The sequence below is a fragment of the Aspergillus brunneoviolaceus genome (genome assembly GCF_003184695.1).
Source record: "Aspergillus brunneoviolaceus CBS 621.78 unplaced genomic scaffold BO95scaffold_60, whole genome shotgun sequence".
NCBI lineage: Eukaryota > Fungi > Ascomycota > Eurotiomycetes > Eurotiales > Aspergillaceae > Aspergillus > Aspergillus brunneoviolaceus.
Genome location: NW_020290790.1, coordinates 127,349 through 149,847, shown reverse-complemented (window position 1 = coordinate 149,847; position 22,499 = coordinate 127,349). Strand labels below are relative to the sequence as shown.

Here is a 22,499-nt window from a genome sequence, read left to right as displayed (position 1 = left end):
AGCACCAATCCCACCCAACAACCCAACAACCCAACAACCCAAACAACCCAACAACCCAAACAACCCAAACAACCCCGTCCCCTCCCAACAACAACAACGAGCACAACCCCAAAAATCAAAATGGTTTTCCGCTTCGTACGTCCCCAAACCCCCATCCCCCTCCCAAAGTTTCAAAAAAAAAACTAACCCTTCCCCCAAGGCCAAAACCCTCGACCCGATAACCCTCTTCCACACGCCCAGCAACCCGGCGAGCAAGAACGCGTACAAGATCCTGCAGCGGGCGTCGACGCAGGCGCAATCGCCCGACGCGCCGGCGGGCGGGCGCGGCGAGTTCCAGCTGGAGGTGACGACGGCGCCGCCGACGACGGACCAGCTGCGCAACATCCTGGACTATGTCACCGGGAACCCCGCGGGGGCGGGGGCGCCGGACAAGGGGTCGCGGTGTGCCGTCGGGGAGGTGGTGCGCGGGGCCAAGGATGCGGAGGAGGCGATTCGGCGGTTCAAGGGGGATCCCGAGGGGACGTTTGTGAGGCCGATTGTATGTTTACTTACCTCTTACACTTTACATCTCGGGGTTTGGGAAGGGGGGGGGATAAGGGGGAGGGAGGATTACTGGGTTTGGGGCGTATGGGATCAGTTGTGCTAACCTTTTCTTCTTCTATTATAGACAGTCGATTGGACGAATGGGCAGGCGGTTGTTGGGGATAATGAGTCGGAGATTTTGAAGATGGTGCAGCAAATCAACGAGAATTGATGCTTGAAGAAAGGAGGACGGTATTACTTACAACGACCACCACCACCACTCCCAAATGCTTGCAGACCGTTAGGCATGTATTTCTACGATACGCTGTATCATACACTTCTCTCCTCCTATTCTCTGGCAAATACCCGTGCTGCCATTTCCATGCCATCCCCATGCCATAGCCATTAAAATATCATGTCATACTCGCTCAATTGAACTCCGACCCGAGACCCAGCTCGTGCTAGAATGGACCCATGCAAAAGAAAACTAGAACATCGTGCCGAAGCTGCCGTCCGTTGCGATCGGCTTGCGCGGGGAACTGCGTCCCATGCCATCCATGGCAGGCTTGCGGTGTCTATTCACAATCAGTAATGGCGTTTGGCAACTGAGGAGACAACATCAACCCACCGGAATGTGAATCCTACAAACAGGCCCTTGCCCATCTTCTCGTCGCGTTCCGCCATCTCCTCCAGGGCCCGTTGCTTGTCATGAACTTCCTTGTACTTGGCCATGTCGGCCTCATTCGTGAAGTCGTCGAAATATCCCGCGTCCGTCTCCGAATCCAGCTCGGGCACAAACGGCGCACGCTGCTCGCGCAAGCGACCGAAATCGACTTCGCTGAAGTAGTCGTGGGAATGGATCTCCTGGATGTTCTTGAACCGCTGGTCCTTGGCAGCAACCAGCTTGGTGATCAGGTCCCATGTCCGGCGCGACAGAAAGTAGTTGGGGTCTTCATAGACGGGCTTGCGCAGCACCTTCTGCCAGTTCTTCAGGTTCTGCCAGGTCTCGTCCACCGTCGATCCCGCGAACGGCGGGTAACCCGCCAATGCTTCAAACAGCATGCATCCTAAGCTCCAGTAATCCACCGTAAAGTCATACTCCTCTCCCTTGAGGACTTCGGGCGCCATGTAGTCTGGTGATCCGACAATAGACTTCGCATAGTTGACTTGCCGCTCACGAAGCGACCGATAGCCTTGGCGACGCTCTGTCACCGTGCGCTGTTCCATCGGACGTCCGAACGGCACCGGAGTGTTACCCACCTCCTCCAGCTTCACGCGCATAGATTCGATCTTGCCTGGGTTCAGCATTCCAGCTGCCAGGCCAAAGTCGGTCAACTTCACGTGACCGGTCGAATCAATCAGAAAGTTCTCGGGCTTTAAATCGCGGTGGATATATCCCAGTGCGTGGAGCGCATCGATGCAGCTGAACATTTCCGCAATGTAGAACCGAGCATGGCGGTTGTGCAGCACTCCGGTGTTGTTCAACAAGGTGCGGAAATCACCGCCCGGGACATATTCCATCGCCAAGTAAATTTGATCCTCATCCTGGAAAGCGTAGAGCAGCTTCACCAGCCACTCACTCTTGGCCGCTGTCAAGATATCACGCTCCGTGAGGATGTGGCGGATTTCGTCCAGCTTGAAGAGTAACTTCTTGCTCATCACCTTCAACGCGCACACTTCCCGCGTATCCTTCTTCTGTGCCAAGTAAACCTGCCCGTATCCTCCCTGTCCGACCTGTGTCAATATTTGGAAATCATGCTGGCGAAGTCTGGTTCGGCGCTTGCGAAGGTGGGCCCGCTCCCGACCCAAGTATTTCATGAGTGCGGGTTCGTATTCCTCCATCGACGTCAGGGGTGGTTCCGGGTACGCGGCGCGAAACTGCGTGTAGCGATTCTGTCGGTTGTGGACATAGCTCAGCAGATCGAAATAATGATCGAGGAAATCTACGTAGTCAGTACGATGGGCGGAAACGCTTCGGATGCACAAGATTCAACAGGAGACCTACAAAGTTGGGTGACGTTGACAAGACGCTTGACCCGGGGGTTCTGGAGCTTCTCTAGCTCTTCCGGCGTCAGACCCCGCATGGGGACCTGTCGCCGCTGGATGCTCTCCAAATCACGGGTTTGGTATGGCTCATTTCTGGAAATCGCGGCGGCTGCAGGGTTCGGGCCCAAATCCTTAGCGAAACGCGTCGAGTTCGGAGGCGTGTTTTCTTTATTGGATCTGCGCGTAGGGCTGGCGGGCGGTTGTCGGATGACGCTCTCGTTGAAATCCTCCCCCGCCCGGGGCGGAGAGAACATGGGATGGTTGTAGTGGTTATTTGTGTTCTTCGTCGGCGAGGTGGGATTCAGTTTCAGAGCTTTCTCAAATACATTGGGCAGATCAATCGCGCCGGGGGGCAGACGATTCTTGCTGGGGCTTCCTTGAGGGGTCTGAACGGGGCTAGTGAAGGCAGTCTCGGCCGGCGTCGAAGGACGATCCAGCAGTTCGTTGCCGGCACGTGTATGAAGGAGGGGTGGCGGATGTGGGAGGCGGAACCCGGATCGGTCACTTGTGTCAATATTGAGAGCCATGATGGGCGCAAGAGCATAAGCTCAGGGACGGGCGAAACGGGCGCAATTAGCAATCGCGTGGTCCTTGGGTGCCCGATGTGTGACTCCGCCGACCGGGACAGCTGGTGACAAAAAGTAACCCGGGGATTGAGGAGAATTCCCAACCACACAAGGGGAGACAGGCGCACGTTAAGTCACGACCAGAAGAGCGCTAGAAGAGGGGAGAGAAACTGAAATCAGGGAAAAAGCAAAAAAAAAAAAAAAGGCCAGATTGAAGCAGCAACGCAGCGCCACGAGTATCGGACAATCTGAATCGCCCTCGTTGGGTACGAAGGGATAGAGCAGAAAAGATCAGTCGATTTGATGGAATGATAATAGAGCTTCTTATTGTAGGCCTTGCGTTTGAGTCAACTGGGGCGAGCTGAAACTGTGCGCAAAGCTAGTGAGGGTAAAGAACAGGAGAAGAAGGGGAGAGGCGAGAAGAGAAGAGAAGAGAAGAAGGAGCGCTGAGGTTGTAGAAGAAGTTGAGTAGAGTAGAGTAAGAGTAGTTACTAGTAGCTTTAAGGCGCCCCGATGATGATGCCTTCTTTTTTCTTCCCCCTTGGTAAAAATGGCAGTAGCCAGCAACCAGAGCTCTTAAGAGTAAAGAGCAACAGTGGCAGTAACGTTAATAGCAGTAAATTAATTAGTAGCAGCAATAGCAGCAGTTCCCCGCCTATAGACAGGTTGAGCCAGCCACACACCATTTAGTACCACCAGGTCCAGTCCACCACCTGCCTTGTCTGGACTATTGTGGACTCTTCCAAATTCTCTTGGTCTTTTCCCTCTTTTCCCTCTCTCCCCTTCGGCTTCTTCTTCCACCTCTTTTCTTATTCGAGTACTCCGTACCTACCCTTCTCTCCACCCCCCCGTGGCTGTCAGCCAACGAGAATCCTCCGATGGGTTGCAGTACCCCTCGAGGAGCTGACGGTTGCCGGGTCAACTCCCTTGTTCCGATCTTCATTGGCATTGCGATATTGCACAGCAATCTAAATCTTGTTCCTGGCTAATTGATTGGGGGAATCGTGAGGCTGAGGAGGTATCCCGAGCAGGTACCAGATCCATAACCCTAGTCCTGTCGACTCTCAGCTGGCATTTCAATGGGTCAATTGATATCTAGTCCGATCGACCGCGATCCATGGGTCCGATCGGATGGTGACAGGATAAAGTGGACGGGAGATGGACTGATAGGCTCCCCTTACTAGGTGGATGTGCTTGTCAATATGATTGTTAACAATAGGGATGATACGAATTGTGGAACATACAGAGAAGGGAGAGGGAGAGAGAGAGAGAGAGAGAGAGTCGAGAGAATGAGGTAGAGTATTCATCCATTGTCATCCGAGAATGAGATGAGCCTGACCGATACCATTTTCGTTTCTCACCCTCTCTCTCCATCTCCACTCCACAACATCGGTGCCTGTCTATCCATCCCACTCCCCACACCCCTTCCCCTGCGAGGGGACAGATGACTAGTTACTACCGACTGTGCACGAGGTCTCCCCGGCAATCATCACTACGTACGACTACAATACCGGAATGAATCCCAGTCAGATCCCAGATGTTTCAAGTGTCTCGCATGTGTTCATTGTTCTGCTTTCTACTATGCACTTCCATACCAGCTAATTAAACTCAGATGCCTGATCGTATCCTCGTCATTCCTTTGCCTTGTTTTATTTTTCTGGGTTGATTGATCTCTGGGCAACGGCCGTCAACAAACTTGGAAAGGTGCGAGGGCAAATGGGGGCCCATCCCCTCCGATGAACCATGGATCGAGATGTGACCCATTTATCGACGGCACAAAAACCCAACCTCTTCTCTTCCGCTCTCTTTTTCACTCTTATCATCATTTGGTCTAGGCTGAAATCCTTCAGCCCTCCCGTCCTTTGATCCAGCAAGGAAAGCCAAGGCATCAGAAATGACATCATCATCACCAATAACTTCTCCCCGCTTCCATTCTTCATTTTATCCCAGCTTCTTTACAAGACGCCCTTGGCCCGTTGACCCGTCTGCCATTCCCATTGCAGTTAGTGACTTTTTCTTTCTTTCTCTTGAATCGATCGGTCGGCAATGAGGAGTGTGGGCAGCGAGAGGAGAAAACTCGGCACTTACGTAGAAAGCCAGCCCATAGGAGGGAGTGGTGAAGGTGATCTTGGCACCCTTGGGGAAGTGGAAGACATCGCCGGGCTTAGCCGTGACCTTCTGCCCGGTTTCGTCGGAGATTTCGTACTCCCCCTCGAGGATAATCTTCATCTCGTCGTAGGAGTATTCGTAGGTCAGCGGCGTGCCCTTCTCCAGGCGATAGAAGCCGGCCGACATGGGTTTCTCCGGGTTGTAATCGTCCCTGCAGGTTGTTGTTTCATCCGGTTAGCAACCAGCCAGAAAAGCAACCGAGCAACCACCACCACCCTTGCATAGAGGGAGATGAGATGAGGACTGTGCGCACGCCTGCATCACTGGCAAAAGGCAAATCCGAATTGATTTATCTCAAAACAGAATAGCAACGATACAGCAAAAACAAAGACAAAAAAAAACGTACGATGAATCCACGTCCCCCAGGAAGGCATTCTCGTTCGCGATGAGAGGAGGCTTGAACGTCGACTGCGCCTGCTGGTGGTATCTGAACGCGACGGGCATCTTTGCAAGATTAATTGGTCTGTCTGTATGAATGTGGAACACGTGCGTAGGCAGGATAAGTAAAGAGAGGATCGATGGAATAATTACTGTTTAGATCTGATGACTTCGAATCTGAATCAATGGTCCCAGGGGATGCTGCTGCTCTTTTATAGAACAAATCTACCATCAGACTGATTGATGCCTTCGAGCCATCCCATGCCGACTATTATCGCAATCATTCTGATTAAGTGTAATAATGATAATGAGAATCTCAATTCTTTTGCCCTTCTGAGGGAAAAGAGAGAGACCACCACCATGGCGCACGGATCTACCTTCTACAGTAGGAGATTCACGATGGGTTCCTCGTTCTCCCAAATGAGGGGTAGAGAGAGGCTCTCATTGCTTGGATGAGGGGTACAGTACTGTACAGCTTTCGAGGCGAGTTAGTGCTTTCTTTACCTGTGGACTGGTCTGCTGTTCTACTGACCTGGATGGGAGATATTAGCCAGGTCGCTGGAGCTTGGGGTTGCAGGAACTGAAAGAAAGTAGATACCGGTGGTGGTGTAGGCGAAAGGCGAGAGGGGCAGGATCTTTGCTTGTCCACGGTGGATATTGATAGAGAGCTGGACCGCAGACAGGAAACTTTTGCCTGGACGGGTTAGTACTTCCGCTGCTTGTCAGGTGGAGGTTTAGTGAGTGAGTGAAGTGGGCAGGGCATGCATGGGCGATAGACCCTCCTCCCCCTCACTCGCTATCTACAGTACTTCTATCTTATCACCTCACCAACCTAAGTCAGATACCGTATCCCACTGATTACTGCCAGGGAAGGAAGGTCGCGAACAGCTCTAGGCTCTCACTATACTGTCCTCCGTACCTTGGCCGCATTAGGTCTGAATGCGATGGACTGTTGAGTAAAGTCCAGCGATCTCATCAGTGCAGTAGTGAAGGTAAAGCAGATGAGTAAGTGGGGTGGGCGCACTGCAGACCAAAGAGACACAGCACAGACTGGCCCGTGCATGCCAGTTCTACCATCTAGAAAGACAATACAGCGAAGCGTACCTTAGTCTTAAGCACTCTGTGCAGGTGTAGGAAAGCGAAGGCCCAAGCAAGTAACCAAACACCTAACCGTGGACTAGAAGGGCATTCGGTCCTTTCTTCCTGTCTCTCCCTCCATCTTCACGGCCTGCCTGCGGCTATGCCTACTGTATTCTGCTCCGCAAGCCAGTCCATTTTCGCACCCACCTCTTCTCCTGCTACAGCACCCACAGCACAGCACAACATCCCCCAAACTAAGGTGCAGACCTTTCCCTAAAGCACCACCCACAAGTATTGCTCATGCACCTCTGCCGTCATCTAACACCACTCACTCCCCTTCTCTCTCTTTCACACACTCTCCAGGCTCGCACCATCATCATCCGAATCAGCCCATCAAAAGTCAAATCTTCCCTTGGTCTCTTCCCCCCCCCCTCATAACAGGTTAAAAGTACTATTCCCTATACGTCGAAAATCACAGGGAGAAGAAGTCCGAGGTTGTCGCGGCGTCGGGTCCCACCCACACTTCAGACTGTGTTAAATAGTGTTCTATTCTCACCACCCGCTTGATCTGGCTATTACTACCTCTCTTTCCCTCCCCGCCCCCTCGACCTCTATTCAGTCTTTTGTAGCTGATTGCGAGAGAGACGATTTATCAGCACTCACGACACTATCAAAGGCAACACACCAAACAGCCCAAGCAACTCCATCGGTCGAATCTCGCCCCATTCCCCGCACGCGAAAAAATCCGCCCTATGCGAATTGTGACCGTCCTCTGTACCATCCCGTGCAGTCATCAATCATCCAGCGAGAGCACCCAGGCGACAGACACAAGCTTGAAGGACTCAGCAATCTCCCTCCCCACCGGTACGGTATATCTCAAGTAGACAGTTGTATTCGATCAGCCGTTCACTGTCCACCGCGCCAACTGCCGATCGAGATACTTGAGGGTCGATAGCAACATACTTCATACTCCTAGCGATCCTGTCACCGTTCTCCGTACAGTGACAAGCTCCTTTCAGGCATCTGGCCCTGTCCTACGCGCCAAAACTCCGTGCCAAAGTCCCTCGCAACAACTACAAAAGAAGCCCCATTGCAGCAATAATCCTTGGGAATTTGCCTTCAAGGCCGTATAGAATGTGATTGCTTCGCTCAACCAAACCACAAACAAAAGCCCAAAACTCTGGAACGCCATGCTAATCACTCCCAGTCCAGATCTGTAAGCCCAGCCCACGATTTTTTGGAGGATGAGCTATACCCTCAAGAAGTCACAAACCCACTGCGTGGTGCTCGCCGCACGTTCCGCAGATCCCAAAGAGGCCGCTCCACAGCCCCGCGCAACAATGGCGACAGTGGCCATGACGAGCGACCTAGAGCCATATCTGGCCTCCCTCCGGTCGTACTTGACCCAGAGCAGGCCTCCGCACCAAGCCGAAGCGGATTCCGAAGACAGTGCGACCGAGACTCCTCGACTTCCGGAGCGCCGGACGGTGCAACGCGAGCAGGCAAGCTCGAAAGGAGGGAGAGACAACAGTCGTGCTGGCCCGCGGAGATCAACCGTGGAGGATCCACCGTGCTCAATCTGCTGATAATGAAGATCGCTTTTTGAGTGAAGTTTTACCCCAAAAACACTGTACATATGAGCCGATGGCCGTCGCAAGATTATGAACGAGAGGCTTTCTTGGGTGCATGATCCCAAGAAAAACAAAACGGAAACCAGAAGAAATGCAAACAAGATATCTTACCTTCCCAACCCCATTCCTGCATCACATTGACCCAATGCAAATTTCCACGAACAGTCCTATCAAATTCGATATTTTCCAGCGGAGAGATTGCCGAGGTCCGTCGTGGCTTCCCCAAAGAGCCCTTAGAAGGTACCCGATCGGCCATACTCGATCTTCTCCAAGGCTCAGCAAAGCTGCTGGTGAAGCCACGCTCACCTGACCCACGGCCTACATTTGTTGTCTTATCAATCTGAAGCCTTTTCGTGGGTAAATGATCGGACTGCTCAAGCCCCGCGGCATCGCGGCGATCCCAAACCTCTCGGACAATCTCGATGCAACGATCAATAGACCCAAGCATGAGACGTGATTGGATTGCTAGCCATCGATTTAGCACCCACTGGCGATCCTCCTCTTGCTCTGCTTCACACCCAGCCGCCAAAAGAGGAAACATTTGGATGATGGTGGTACGGGAGCTGGGGGGAACTGTGGCCAGCAGCATCAAGACACGCTTGGACAGCTCCGATGCTGGCTCGGAGGGCATTTCAGGAACCGCTTGGTGAAGGTACAACAGTGTCGCCCAGCGGTAAGCGTGTGCGGTTTGGATACTATGCTGTACCTCCGACGTGGGGTCATCTGGGGGTTCGAAGCAGCGGGGGGGCTCCCATTGCTCAACTAGGGTTTTCAATTCTATGGCCTGCGAGACAATAGAGAGGGAGTTGGACTCAGTTATGCGAACTCGCTGGATCAGGCGCGCGACTTGGTGGATTAACGGGAAAAGGGTTGTCGCGCAACCCATTAGAGGGTCGATCTCGTGCACTGCATCCTTGGGCAACTGGAAAACAGAGGTATCTACCTCCTGATCCCCGGATTCTTCACGGGATGTCAGGCGAGAAATCACATCCATGTATAGCCAGGTGTTATACAGAAACCGAATTCTATCCAGGTCACTGCCGCACATCCCGCTTTGAAGACCAAATCCTACAACCTGTGACACCAACGCCTTGGCTCCCCGCAAGTGCTGGATACATGTGCGCGTATGCTGATCCCATGTCTCCGCAAATGCCAGCGCGAGACTCGTGGCCAAGGCTGCATCTGCTCTCATATTTTGTATGTCGTGCACCATGTAGGTGATGCTCTGCCGCATATGATCCATCCCATGAACCCTGAGGCTCGGGATCTCCTTGCTGGAGTGAAATGCCGCTAGAGAAAATACGGCATGATATAGCGCTGGGGTCTCCTTGGCTAGGGGCCAAATCAGTGTCCGCCATGGGTTCTCGTGGGCACCGTCCTTCACAGACAGGATCCCACATGTGAATCTGTCGAACTGCAACACCAGCATTTCGGGACTGACCATGCTAAAATTTGGCTCTGAGAGGATCTTCGGGGTAAGATTTGTATTCTTGGCCTGCGCAGAATTGATGCACTCTGTGCTGTTTAAGAAAGTCGACCCCAGAGGAAGTTCTGACTTCCTTATAATCTCCTCAATGTCATCGTTTTCGACCTCCATTAAGGCCTCAAAGCTAAAACTGTGGTGCCTTGGCGGGCTGTCGTGCTGGGAAACGCCACCTAGGGTGGGTCTAGATTGCATCCCCGCATTAGACAGTGACACATCGGAAATATAGGAGGATGGCTCCAGGGGTGGAATCTCGATTAGTGATGGGGCTAGGATGCCTTCATTGAGGCTTGCTATATCTAGCGGGCCTATGAGATCATCCGTAGGGACAAAGAGATGTTGCTTTGGTACTGCATCCACCTTTGCACGCCCTGGAGTCGGCTCATCCCCTTTCGAAAAGCCATGCGCGAGTGCAGACCTTTCACTCCCTGGTGAGAAGAGAGGCAAAGAATTAGACAGGGTTCTCGACCACCCCTCAGTGGACTGCGAGTCCGGAGACGTAGAAAAGTCAAGGCTAGACTTCCGACCCGGGGGTGATAAGATGGCTTTGGGACGTTCATGTCAGCAATGTACAAAAGCCAACGATTCCATATCAAGTAGGGCTACCTTTTTTGCTTTTCGTCGACACGTTCTTGCAGCCGACGTTAGTCTCTTCGAAAGGGCGCCATTTGAAATCTTTCTTGTATCCTCCACACTCCACCTTCCGTTTCTTACATTGAAGGCACGTCGGCTTGGATTCGTCACATTTCAATCGTTTTGCCTTGCAGGTAATACAGCCTGGGTTATAGAAATGATAAGAACGTCAGCGCACTGCGCACCCTGAGAACGTCTGTGCCGCCTTCTCTCTGATGCTGTAGTTTCACCCGAGAACAACTCTGTTCCCGTCTGTCGTCTCATTAGGGTACTAGGAATGAATGGTACCGTACCGTTACGGCTTTTTGACTGCTTCGGTTTGTTAGGATCCCTGGAGGCACCAGGCTGGCTTGAGGTGGACCTCTGAGAGGAAGAAGGAGGCTTAGAAGGCCCTTCTGTTGACGGAGGCGAAGGTTGAATGTCTAAGATCGCAGACGGAGAAGGGATCTTAATGTGTTCCATGCCCAAATTAGACCTGATGATGACATGGACTCCGCCAGGTTTAACGTAGTAGTATGCGATGGAGAGGAGAGAAGGCTAGAAGTTTGGTTGTTTATTCGGTCAGGGAGAATAATGCCGCAGAGTATAAGCTAGGCGGGCGAAGGAGCAAGAAATCACGATCTGCTCGATCCGGGTTGTGAACGAGATAAGGCTCTTTAGAAGAGCCAGATGGCAGAATAAGCAGCGGAGATAGGAAAGGTGTGGGTAGATGATAGATAACTCAGTGCCCCGACAAGGCCCCGGACAGTGAGGAGAAAGCGCCATGAGGGTGATAAGAGTCGCACTAGAGCAGCAGATTGCGGAGACAGCTGGTGCGAGTTGTACAACGCGGATTCGTCGGTTTAAGGCAGGAGCTCAGACAAAAGCCGGGCTTGCATTGGAGCCAGAACGGTTGGAGCTGGAAATTGTTCACTTCCTGCATTATTCGATGATGATAGATGGAGATGGAGGGGCAGGGGGGGTGGAGGCAAACAACAATCCATTTCCATAATCAACATCCCCCACGACCTCAGTCCGTCCCAACCATCGATCCACCAACCTTTCAAGGCAGGCAGTTCAAAGAACAACGGAATAGAATATAGCTTTCCCAGTAGTCCCATTGCAGGGGGATGCAGGCCAGCGCGCAGGAGGCCACAGTCGTCGGCAGGAAATTGAGGGGGTGCCACACGAAGAGCGGGTTGGAGAAACGAGAGGAATCGGCGAGGTTCGACTGGTCACGGCTACCCGGAATGGTGGGAGGAGATCCCCGTGACCATCCCGCCTCGGTACTTTCTGTACAGTTGCAGTCGATTGCATTACCTTGACCTCTTTCAACCACTCACTAGACTACTGTTCCATGCGAATCCGCATACATCTTTGATCGGATGTCTTTCGCAGTCTGACACTGCATACAACAAGCAGCGTAACTACCGCAGCTTCCGCGGAGTGGAGTCATTCAACCGAAAACAAAGAACTAGTATCAACACTTTAACCCTTGCTACTATGTACTGTACATTTCTCACCCTTCGACGGTCGGACACTTGCTTATGTTGGACAAAGAGAAAGTCTAGCCAGCGGTCGTCTTCGAAAGTTCCGACACCCAATCCTCGGCGCAAAGCCATATGTGAGGGGGTCGCTGATCACACATGGTTCGGTTCAAGAAGGTATGTGGTCAGTCGACCAGACCGTCAACTGATTCTCCACGGGCTCAAGTGTCATGCTTTGATTCTAGACCTCCACTGCAGGGTCATCGCATGTTGAACGATGTTGGACAGTCCTTTCTTTCAGCTTCGGAAAGACCCACTGGCCTGGGATGGACATGGGCCATCGAGATAGTTACCAAACTCGTATTTGTTGCACTGTTTGTGGCAGAACTTAAACTCCTGCCCAAGCAACGACTGTTAGCGACCTAGATCATCCTAGTCGTTCATAGTCTTCGCAGTAGATTGCGACATCAGGTGTGACAATTAAGCTTTCTATGTCATTGAGATCGTTAACAGATGAACGGAGTGTATGCAGTGCTGGTTACCTGAGAGATATCGAGCGAGCACTTGCAGCAGAACTGGTGTATCCTGGACCCATGTTTCAACATAAGGCTGAGTTCATGAATATGTCTCGAACGAAGATGACACATGACGTATGTTTCAACTTCATAGGAGGGACCGTCGTTGAGAGGCGAACGCTATATGTCGCCTCTGCCGCGCGCTCATTATCGTCGAGCTTCGGTTGGTTCTTGAACCCCCATACGGAAGCGGAGTGGGGATTGCAAGGTAGTCGATCAACGAGGGGTCCGATAAGTTCTCCGCACGCTATCAGAGAGGTGGCAGAAAGATGATGCAAACATTCTGGTCCGAGTCCTCTGAAACCATCTTCAGTGCACAGAGATAATAGAAGGTCAATACCTAAAGCCTCGTTACTCAAGTATAGTAGTTAGCATTACATGATGCTATGAGAGTAGTGGGCATAGCCAAGCAGACCCCATTTGAGTCTCCGACATCGCTCGCCAGGTTTGGTTTCAGACATAAGATACCCACGGACTGATGACCCACCCTGGCGACAGGACCCAAGCCTTCCATCAAGTGGCAGGGGACATAGAAGCTGCCGGAGTCTTTGCGAGGCATCGCCACTTGATTCTTAGACCTCAGCATCTCAACTCACGCGACGTTGATTGCGAAGTGTGTGGGGGAAATAGCAAACGTGCTCAGGGAGCAACGTGATCACCTTGTAGCGACATGCGCGACTCTGACTCTGCCCAGTCTTTTAGTATGAGTAGGCCACTCATGATCTCCAATACTTACCAGTTTCAGTGCTGATGAAGGATTTGTTCTAGAGTCGATGGGGGCTTCTCATAAGCCACTCTTGGTCCAGTCCACGGGGTCTCCAATTCATCAACCTTGTACCCAGCAAGTGAACAGACTATCTGAGCTAGCTGCACCATTTTATTTCATTATATCTGGCTGACCGAGAAATTTAGGAATGGAATTCGGCTTCACCTATGACTTATCTCTAATGAAGACGGATGCTAAATCGCGCTTGCCGGTTTTACTCCAAATCTTTGGGCCAGTACCACAAGTTGAGCCGCAAAGAGAGTACTTCTAAAAGCATTGGGGTCATCGTCACAAAATGCGCGTGTGAAGGTGTGGTTGGACCTTGCCCCAGTCAACAAAGCCCAGGTTCTGAACATTGGTCTCTGTAAGTAACCGCTTCAAAGTGTGATACACAGGTCCATTTTCCTTGTATTTAGTTGGACCAAGATATGGTTGCTTCACGCGATTCGAAACCTCTTCGGTGATGAATGGTCTCATGGCTTCGCGAAGAACATGCTCTTCACGAAAGATCTTTCTCTCTGGATCATATCTTATCTTTAGACTTGGCGGTATAGTATTCACATATTCTGTGAGGCGATGATCGAGAAACGGTGGCCGCGTCTCCACCTGAAAAACCATGTCTATATTGTCGCCAATATATCGAAGAATACCATTTGCCAGCATTGACTTGGTCCACTCGTATTGAGATGAATTTAGCGAGTGCCATTTCTGTTCCATGTCGTTGATAGTCTTCTCACGAAAGCTTCGGAAAAAGGACAATTCTGGGTCACCTTGGGTGTATTTCTCTGTCCATGCCTGAAAGGGTAATTGACTGAACCAAGCAAGTGCTGGAAATATAGAGGTGTGGCTGAGACTATGTTCAGTCCCTGACTTGGCGGTTACTTTTGCTACCGCTTGTGCCATTCTCTGATTGACGGTAGCCTCCATCTCTTCTCGGCTGCCGTTGACGGCTAGTAAAGATGCGGGCCATGCTTGGTCTGGCTCACTCAAATAGCTCCACATCAAGTCACTGTATCCTGCAAAATGTTCGTCTGATCCTTCGCCGGTGAGAACAACTCTCTTTCCTGCATTGTGAGCGGCCTCTGCAACAGCCAGTCGACCCATCCCGTCCACATCAGGGAGCGGCGTTTCCGTGTACCAGATTGTATCCTCCAGTCGAGACGCGATGGTCTCTTCGTCCAGCAACACTGCGTGGAAATCCACTCCAAGCCACTTCGCAGTCCGCCGAGCAATATCTATGGAGTGTCAGATCGGAGAAGATAAGGGGGAGAAGTTTCTCGATCGGGAGAAAACAAACCGGACTCATCGATCCCCGACTCTTTCTCGAATTGCACCGTGAAGCAGCTTAGCCTCGAGGTATCACCGGTTGTTTCATTTCCAAGTCTTGTTCCTTACTTCATCAGATGCGCTGTCATGCCTGCAACTGCAGACGAGTCCAGCCCGCCGCTCAGGAACACACCAACACCCACATCGGCGCGAAGTCGAAACCGCACCGAATCGAGCAGCAATTCTCGCACTCGAGCGACTGCCTCAGCTTCGGTGCCTTCATATACCAGCCTCTATGTACAATCAGCGTCGTACAGTCTGCTGGGAGTGGATATTACTCGCCTTGTCGGGATACTCTAAATCCCAGTATGTCTGCAATTCGAATGGCTGGAAATTGTCACTCACGAGCATTTGACCAGGTTCGATCTAGAAATAGCCATCAGCTTCGGTCCAGCTCGTCTCTTATCGACAACTTACACGATGCACTCCCTTGAAGTACATTTTCGCTCCATACATCCATCCCACTCCTTTAAGATTGGCAATGTCCCACTCTGGAACCCATCCAAATGGCAAGAAAGATTTCATCTCAGTTGCGACGTGAAGCCTTCCATCGATGATGGTATAATAGAGCGACTTGATGCCATATCTGTCTCGCGCAGCTATAAAACGGTTGTGTTTCGCATCCCAAAGTACCAAAGCGAATTCTCCTCTCAAGTGAGAGACGAATGACAGTCCATAACGGTGGTATAGGGCAATGACAATCTCACAGTCACTCTTGCTAACAAACTCATATTCGTTAGCTAGCTCACTTCGAATTCGCTCGTGGTCATAAAGTTCTCCATTGACGACGGCTTGGATAGTGTCATCTTCACTGTGGAAAGGCTGGTTTCCGGCTGGGCTAAGATCAACGATTGAAAGGCGTACATGCCCGAAGCCTTGAGATTATGTTAACCTCCTTTCACAGCATAGGAAGTGATCGACCGACCAACTCGAGTGTCAGGGCTGATCCACTGGCCACGCGCATCAGGACCTCTATGCTTGACCAAGTCTAGATTGTCGTTTATCTGACATGCCAGCCTGTGGGAAGACACAGTAGTGCTCTCATCGCGATCAACTCCGTTCAGACCTAAGAACGCCGTCAGTCCACACATGTCGCCTTGGTTCGATTCTGCCTGAGCCTCGTCTGGAGAAAGACTAACAAAGGTTACAATTTCTTTTCCAAATGCCAGGTTCTCCCTCCGCTTTTATGCTCCGACATGTTCATCGGTGAGATTACTCCATAGCCTGGTATCATGTGCCATCTGCCAATATTAGGTATCCTATAGCTCATCCAAAAACCTTCAAGAGGCTAGCGCTGTTGCACAAACCTGTGCTTCACTGCTCTCCCAATCCTTTTGGGCAGGCCTTGGAAATCTCTTCATTGGAGTTCAATAAAACTCGCTTCGTGTCTACTGCGAGAAATTCTGTGCAGAAAATCATCGTGGCATTAATGAATCGTAGATCGAAATGGAATGCAAGGATACCTAAATCAAAAGACGAATCTCGGCCTGACACGTCAGAGAGTCAGATACCGACTGAATGGTTTGACGCAACGTAAGACCATGCAAGTCAACTGCATAGCACCAGTAGATGCATTCTCGGTCCTGCACGCACACTCGAGATGCTACTGTCTCATATGATATTCCAGGTATCGGCATATCCGCCTACATATTGACAAATCGGAAGACGAACGAGCGTGCAGCTGGTCTTCACCGCTATATCAGAAAGCCAGTATAATACAAGCCCTGGCCTTGGAATAAGAACTATTTATGTGATGTATGACCAGAGTAAGACATAGCTCGGTTGGCTGCCGTCATGCGGGATTCAGGCACCCTGATATTCGAGTCAGCCAACAGCATAGCGGATGTATGGCCTAGGTAGTTGTGCTCGAAAACCTAGCAAGCTAATTTCAATTCTTTAGTTCTTGTAAGCGTGCTTTTGCAAAGCTCTGTAGGACATAAGGCAAAGTGCCCGCGTTTGCCATGATACGATCATTCTGGGTCTACCGATCCGTCTATATAACAGGTATAGATTGGGGTGTTTAGTACTCCAATAACTTTAATTTGAGGATTTCAGGACTGATCTCCACGTGATATTCCAGTATCATCGGCATTGATAGTCTCTCTATATAAGCGGACCAGCCTCTTTCGCCTATAATGAAAGGACATCCTGTATCTTTACAGGTTCAAGTTGTTAATATCTTAAGACTTGTTGAATTGAGAGTAGAGTGTACAGGCTAGCCAGCTGAATGATACCAGGTAGACTATATGAATATTATTCTTAATATAGGTGCTCTTTGTGGTTGTTCTTGCTAGTTGGTCTTTGTGATTGTATGCATAGCTGGCTAGCGGCTTGGTCTTCTTAACTATAACTTTAGCATATCCTCGCCTCAACTACAGAATCTTGTATAAATGTGTAAAGTTGTATACAATAGCAGAAGCCTGCCTAGCAGAATATGTGAGCGGTTTCTTGAACAGAGAGTCTATCATGCAGAAGACATATTCGTCTCTTCGCAAGCGCTTAGTATAAGTAGATCGAGATCAAAGCTATCAAAAGTGCTCAGAATGTCCAGCATCCAGTGACTAAGTACGGTAGATGTTGACTAGCCTGCTGTAGCTTGGTGAACGTATCCTAATGAAGAGTTTTCATCTCAGCGCTGAGTCGTTCGCTGAGTCGTTCATCGCTCCTTCCCATTTCTAACACGTCCCATCATCTTAGTGAGTACTTCCTCTGTGACCACAACTCCATCTACACCCATCCTTCTCGCTCCCCAGATTATTATCACTTCCTACAACTTGATCATCAACGCTACCCTTCAAGATGACTATCTCGTACCCTGATCTCAGAGACACCAGTCGCTTTCCCGGCTTTGCCGCTATCCCCATCGAGGACCTCGACACCCACAAATTGACTCCCGGAATAGATGGCTGTCTCCTGCTCGAGATCCTCGCTTTCGAGACAATGCCCTACCTCGTCATCGGGTGCCGCAGCACTGATCTACACCTTGTCACCCTGCGATTCGAGGGACCGGATCAAGGCCGTGCTCTCAGTCAGTGTCCGCACCTGAAGGTTGGAAATACCATCGCTATCATGCAGGCCCGCAAGCATCAGTTCGGAATTGAGGTTTATGGCATCCGTGTCTACGAATATCGCCAACTCAAGGTATGGATGTTTGAGCCCTGACAATCACGCTCCTTCCCTGGTAAACCGGTGCTAACCCATGCGAATCAAGATCATCCCAACCTCGTTGGACGAGCTTCTGGAACTCAGTGATGAGATGAGAACCTGGCCTCTGAACTTTGCTGCCCATCAGAGGTGTCACTGGTGTCGTAATGAGCCTGACCACATCACGACCTGCGATGGCTGCGGTGTCATCGGATACTGCAACAGCGTAAGGAGACCTCCCTCGATAGATTGAATCAGTATGGTCAAAGATGAGTCTGCTAACTCTGTACTAGGGCTGTAAGGCGGGCAGCTGGAACATCAACAAACACAAGGAGTTCTGCAAGGTTATTAAGAACCAGAACTTCCGTTCCCTCATGATTGAAATGGGGCACGAGTAAGCCTTATTGAACTGTAGGGCCAAGGCATAATCACGAGGAAGTTGCTCCGAGCACACGGATGATCTCTGCATCACCTCTTGTTTCATGATCTGGCTTCATTACCTTGTTTCATTATCACAAACGATATGTTCTGTTCTTTCCCACTGCTGGACCTACTGTATGTGTTCCCATTCAGATGGGCCTGAACAAGTTTCATGGAAAGATAAAAACCCGAAACCACAAAAATACAATTTCGGTTAGTATTGCATCTTGTTTCCCGGATTTCAGTCATGGACTAGCTAGTCAATACTGTAATAGTGTAAGTTACTATTCTCAAGCTAGTAAGTACCAGCCACCCCGGATAAGCGGGTATTGCGGGATGTGTGGATTGCCCGCCCCCAGACCGAGGCTGGTTTGATCGGCCGGCTTGCGACGGTGCTCGGACCGAGTGCCACCTTAAAGTGACCCCTTCTCCTCAGACACACGTCCCTCCCTTCTCCACAGAGAACGTAAACCTTGTGGTATCTGAACGCGACTCTTTGAATGATGCTTCGCTCTTTTCCTCGTCGGCTCCCTCGACATATTCCTCCCCGACCCGTCACTGAAGGCAGTCTGTCGCGCTTTGCTGTGCGCTCCTTCACATGCGGTTATCCGCGGATGTCGGCATCATCGCTCCCCCCCGTGGAACCACCCGTCTCAGCAACGTTGCCTGCGGATTCATACCAACTTCTCTCTACAGCAGACAAGAGCGGGGCAGCTGAGGATGCTCTCTACGAACAGCAAATAGCAGATGTGGAAGAATGGTGGCAATCTCCCCGCTTCGAGGGCATCAAGCGGCCTTACTCCGCCGCAGATGTTGTCAGCAAACGCGGTTCCCTGCAACAAACATACCCGAGTTCGTTGATGGCGCGGAAGCTTTTCCATCTGTTGAATGAAAAGGCAGCGCAAGGAAAGCCGGTTCACACGAGTATGTATCGACATTGGTTCCTCGGCCTTTATTATTTCTTTTTTCTTAGTGTGCTAACTATTGCCAAGTGGGCGCCATTGACCCGGTCCAGATGACGCAGCAGGCACCTCACCAGGAGGTCCTGTACATCTCGGGATGGGCTTGCTCGTCACTCCTAACGACGACCAACGAGGTGTCTCCTGACTTCGGCGATTATCCATACAACACAGTACCCAATCAAGTCCAGCGATTGTTCAAGGCGCAACAGCTACACGATCGGAAACAGTGGGACGCTAGACGGAAGCTGACCGCTGAGCAACGGAAGTCGACTCCATACATTGATTACCTGCGTCCGATCGTGGCTGACGGTGATACAGGGTATGTGCTGTGCTCACTTGGACGGATTCGGCCAAGATCACGTTGTTAACGTTCCATACAGACATGGCGGACTTTCCGCTGTATTGAAGCTGGCCAAGCTTTTCGCGGAGAATGGCGCTGCCGCAGTGCACTTCGAGGACCAGCTTCATGGCGGAAAGAAATGCGGTCACCTAGCTGGCAAGGTACTTGTGCCCATCGGGGAGCATATCAACAGATTGGTCGCAGCTCGCTTCCAGTGGGATCTGATGGGAACCGAGAACCTGCTTATCGCACGCACAGACTCCGAGAGTGGACGGCTCATCAGCAGTGCTATCGATGTGCGCGACCACGAATTCATTCTTGGAGTGACGGAGGAGGTTGAGCCACTCGCCGAGACTTTGCAGGCCATGGAGAGGGAGGGCGCTGCCCCTTCGGAGATCGATGCCTATGAATCTGAGTGGGTCAAGAAATACAAGCTGGTCACCTTTGATGAAGGTCTGTTTCCGATCTTACACTCGCCCTTCTCAACTTCTGGAACTAACCACATGGCGTGATATAGCCGTCGACGCACATCTCGAAGCAGAAAAGGCTCCACAGTCCGCCCGGGATGCATACAAGAAGCGCGTTCAAGAGAGCCCTGATCTTTCAATCTCCCGCCGCAGAGTCCTGGCCAGCGATTACACAAAGAAACCGGTTGTCTGGTCTTGTGATAGTCCCCGTACCAGGGAAGGATATTACCACTACCGTGCTGGATTCCCCGCAGCTACAAAGCGAGCACGGGAGTTCGCACCGTATGCGGATCTTCTCTGGGTCGAGACCGGTGACCCAGACGTTGCGAAAGCAGGGTCTTTGGCAGGAGAGGTGCGCAAGGCGTTCCCCGGTAAGAAGCTGGTGTACAATCTGAGTCCGTCCTTCAACTGGATGGGACATGGTTTCGACGAAGCGTCTCTTAAATCGTTCATTTGGGATTTGGCGCAACACGGGTCAGTCAGCCACTTCTCTTCTAAAGATCAGAAAAACTAACTTGCTTAGGTTCGTACTTCAACTCATCTCGCTCGCTGGACTGCACAGCAACGCAACTATCACGACAGAACTCTCTCGGGCGTTCAAGGAAGACGGTATGCTCGCTTACGTGCGCATGGTTCAAGCTCGGGAGAAGGAGCTGGGCGTGGATGTTCTTACACACCAGAAATGGAGTGGTGCGCCCTATCTTGACGGCATTCTTGGGGCAATTCAGAGCGGCAGTAGCAGCAGCAAGAGTATGGGCGAGGGCAACACAGAGAAGGGTAAGTGGAGAGTATCGGTGGTGATTTATAGACTTTTGGCTAATGACCTCGCAGGCTTCTGAAGGAGTTGGATGGCTTTGTAACTTAATGATAAATGAGACTCAACAACAAACTTCGGTGTTAATGATTCACCCAATCTCGTAATCTAACTCATGAATCCCGATATAGCCTACATCTACCGACATCCACGAACTGAAACAGTTGATGCTGCCATAGCTTTTCACTCATCTCTCGAAGGACACCTTCTCAGCTCCTGGTTATCGACGCTTGTGTGTGGTAATGGAGAAACCTGATCGAATGATCTCTGGCGAGAAACGAGTTATTTCATTGGGTTGGGAGGGGAAGGAGCTATCGAGAGAGCCTTGAAAACAAGACTTGGGAGCTGAAAAGCTCCTCTCGCCATTTCTTCTTCCCCCGCTCTCCATTTCTCATTTCCACATCACTCAGTACTCTTGTTTTCTGCTCTTCCGGCTGTTTGCAGGGTTATGCGTTATCCGAGGATCGTCTTACTACCCCTCTTCCACTGCTCAACCCAGCGATCCAGTCGCCGGCAAGTCATCCGGTGGACTTAATTATGTCTCTCGGCAATTAGTTGTCGTTTGAGCTGCCTTTCCTACTTGTTTGTAGCATGCGCACCGCAAAATACCACAATATGTCGACAAGTATTGGTATTCTTTGAAAGACTCGCACGGCCTTGGTTGCGCCAAGCTCTATGTCCTCCACGCCCTTGTTGTCACTAAGCCTCTCAGATTTGTGTGTCTGACGCCTTTCCATCATTCGTTCAATATGATGACTTCGAGGCTGTCTCTGTGGAACGGTAGCAGGATGAATTCATTTTGCGAGAGGAAATTAAATGTAAGTCTATTCTGAATCATTTTGGATTCGTTCTGTGTGTCTTCGTCGAGGTTACATTTATCGTTTCGTCCTGCGGTGATTGTCGGTTTATATTAGCATCAAGCACCGCTAACTCGAAAGTGTTTCTCTGGAAATGTATAGGAATGAACTGGTTCTCACAAGATGCTAGGATACAGTCTCAGGTTTCCGTGGAATGGCACTTGGGCGGGTGTGAAAACAATTTGGGACTCAGAGAGTAGTTGAGTTTGCTGCACAGAGGAAATAAACGAAGAGACTTAAAGAAAGGTTGGGGGTAATGTGGAAGACAGGATAGAAGGCAGAAGGTGAAGTGGTCGGTCACTTAGTCCTCCCTCACGCTCTCGCCGAATCCACTTACAGCACCACCTCACTTACCTCCCTCAACTCCTCGACTTCCGCGATCGTTCTGTTCTACTTCTCCAATAAACAACCAATGAATCCTAAACCTTTTCTCTACCTTTCTCTTCTTTCTATACCACTCGTCACAAGCTTTGGCTTACCAGAATCTGCTGTGGAACTGTTCTCACTTACAAAGTGCTGACCTCAACATCGTGGCTCGGCCAGTCGGCTCTCATCTTATTTCGAGCTTGTCAGGAGGTCATTTACAATCACCGTCACCCCTTAGTAGCGCATGTCAAAAGCCTACTGTGCCAGTAACGGATGATCCATCTCAAGGTAAGGAAGTTCCTTCCATGCCTGATACCCGCGGGTATCACTTCTCTTGATCTCTTACTTTATCAGCTAACAAATTCGTCGAAAAGTGAAGCTCTCTTTAGTTCCTCCTTTTTCTGTCTGGCCCGAGCACCAAGACCAGGAAGCCATCCCTCGGCCATCACGGGGCTGATCAACTGAGTGATACGCTGATTATTCCTCCG

At 50.8% G+C, this 22,499-nt stretch overlaps 8 protein-coding genes across 8 annotated transcripts; 4 read left to right on the top strand and 4 right to left on the bottom strand.

Annotated features, from left to right (window-relative positions):
* Positions 1–120: 120 nt before the first annotated feature.
* On the top strand, positions 121–1,012 carry BO95DRAFT_503484 (uncharacterized protein; the record flags this gene model as incomplete). The annotated part of the gene is made up of 3 exons (XM_025591086.1): positions 121–135; positions 200–538; positions 668–1,012. 3 exons carry the CDS (start codon positions 121–123, stop codon positions 752–754), a joined length of 441 nt encoding a protein of 146 aa, XP_025439403.1. The 3' UTR covers positions 755–1,012.
* A 95-nt stretch (positions 1,013–1,107) lies between these two features.
* On the bottom strand, positions 1,108–3,095 carry BO95DRAFT_466483 (serine/threonine-protein kinase; the record flags this gene model as incomplete). Its single annotated transcript, XM_025589219.1, has 2 exons — positions 1,108–2,465; positions 2,528–3,095. 2 exons carry the CDS (start codon positions 3,093–3,095, stop codon positions 1,108–1,110), a joined length of 1,926 nt encoding a protein of 641 aa, XP_025439402.1.
* Positions 3,096–4,993: 1,898 nt separating this feature from the next.
* Positions 4,994–5,983, bottom strand: BO95DRAFT_225365 (cupin domain-containing protein). Its single transcript, XM_025581227.1, has 4 exons — positions 5,835–5,983; positions 5,650–5,747; positions 5,223–5,454; positions 4,994–5,119 (listed from the first exon to the last, which is right to left on the bottom strand). Exons 2-4 carry the CDS (start codon positions 5,745–5,747, stop codon positions 5,090–5,092), a joined length of 360 nt encoding a protein of 119 aa, XP_025439401.1. The 5' UTR covers positions 5,835–5,983; the 3' UTR covers positions 4,994–5,089.
* A 2,022-nt stretch (positions 5,984–8,005) lies between these two features.
* BO95DRAFT_466481 (uncharacterized protein) lies at positions 8,006–8,347 on the top strand (the record flags this gene model as incomplete). The annotated part of the gene is made up of 1 exon (XM_025589218.1): positions 8,006–8,347. One exon carries the CDS (start codon positions 8,006–8,008, stop codon positions 8,345–8,347), a length of 342 nt encoding a protein of 113 aa, XP_025439400.1.
* Positions 8,348–8,357: 10 nt separating this feature from the next.
* Positions 8,358–10,976, bottom strand: BO95DRAFT_395412 (Zn(II)2Cys6 transcription factor). The gene is made up of 4 exons (XM_025583717.1): positions 10,802–10,976; positions 10,482–10,652; positions 8,504–10,420; positions 8,358–8,389 (listed from the first exon to the last, which is right to left on the bottom strand). The coding sequence occupies exons 1-4, from the start codon at positions 10,968–10,970 to the stop codon at positions 8,376–8,378; spliced, it is 2,271 nt and encodes a 756-aa protein (XP_025439399.1). The 5' UTR covers positions 10,971–10,976; the 3' UTR covers positions 8,358–8,375.
* Positions 10,977–13,509: 2,533 nt separating this feature from the next.
* On the bottom strand, positions 13,510–15,732 carry BO95DRAFT_455500 (asparagine synthetase B family protein; the record flags this gene model as incomplete). The annotated part of the gene is made up of 7 exons (XM_025588342.1): positions 13,510–13,582; positions 13,608–14,550; positions 14,613–14,665; positions 14,711–14,874; positions 14,897–15,007; positions 15,059–15,516; positions 15,567–15,732. 7 exons carry the CDS (start codon positions 15,730–15,732, stop codon positions 13,510–13,512), a joined length of 1,968 nt encoding a protein of 655 aa, XP_025439398.1.
* A 1,708-nt stretch (positions 15,733–17,440) lies between these two features.
* BO95DRAFT_466478 (zinc finger MYND domain-containing protein) lies at positions 17,441–18,183 on the top strand (the record flags this gene model as incomplete). The annotated part of the gene is made up of 3 exons (XM_025589217.1): positions 17,441–17,782; positions 17,853–18,011; positions 18,079–18,183. The coding sequence occupies 3 exons, from the start codon at positions 17,441–17,443 to the stop codon at positions 18,181–18,183; spliced, it is 606 nt and encodes a 201-aa protein (XP_025439397.1).
* A 452-nt stretch (positions 18,184–18,635) lies between these two features.
* On the top strand, positions 18,636–20,911 carry BO95DRAFT_225136 (methylisocitrate lyase ICL2). Its single transcript, XM_025581226.1, has 6 exons — positions 18,636–19,129; positions 19,198–19,486; positions 19,548–19,960; positions 20,025–20,448; positions 20,498–20,751; positions 20,806–20,911. The coding sequence occupies exons 1-6, from the start codon at positions 18,706–18,708 to the stop codon at positions 20,811–20,813; spliced, it is 1,812 nt and encodes a 603-aa protein (XP_025439396.1). The 5' UTR covers positions 18,636–18,705; the 3' UTR covers positions 20,814–20,911.
* The last annotated feature ends 1,588 nt before the right edge of the window (positions 20,912–22,499 follow it).

What these genes read in the sequence shown, in the direction of transcription:
- BO95DRAFT_395412 (XM_025583717.1), bottom strand. Translation starts at nt 10,970, where the DNA reads ATGGAACACATTAAGATCCCTTCTCCGTCTGCGATCTTAGACATTCAA. An exon ending in GCAGTCAAAAAGCCGTAACG is followed by an intron (nt 10,653 to 10,801) that starts GTACGGTACCAT and finishes TCTATAACCCAG; the next exon opens with GCTGTATTACCTGCAAGGCA. An exon ending in GTCGACGAAAAGCAAAAAAG is followed by an intron (nt 10,421 to 10,481) that starts GTAGCCCTACTT and finishes AACGTCCCAAAG; the next exon opens with CCATCTTATCACCCCCGGGT.
- BO95DRAFT_225365 (XM_025581227.1), bottom strand. Translation starts at nt 5,747, where the DNA reads ATGCCCGTCGCGTTCAGATACCACCAGCAGGCGCAGTCGACGTTCAAG. An exon ending in CTGGGGGACGTGGATTCATC is followed by an intron (nt 5,455 to 5,649) that starts GTACGTTTTTTT and finishes AACAACCTGCAG; the next exon opens with GGACGATTACAACCCGGAGA. An exon ending in CCTATGGGCTGGCTTTCTAC is followed by an intron (nt 5,120 to 5,222) that starts GTAAGTGCCGAG and finishes TGGGAATGGCAG; the next exon opens with ACGGGTCAACGGGCCAAGGG.
- BO95DRAFT_225136 (XM_025581226.1), top strand. Translation starts at nt 18,706, where the DNA reads ATGATGCTTCGCTCTTTTCCTCGTCGGCTCCCTCGACATATTCCTCCC. An exon ending in GTGGCTGACGGTGATACAGG is followed by an intron (nt 19,487 to 19,547) that starts GTATGTGCTGTG and finishes CGTTCCATACAG; the next exon opens with ACATGGCGGACTTTCCGCTG. An exon ending in TGGGATTTGGCGCAACACGG is followed by an intron (nt 20,449 to 20,497) that starts GTCAGTCAGCCA and finishes TAACTTGCTTAG; the next exon opens with GTTCGTACTTCAACTCATCT.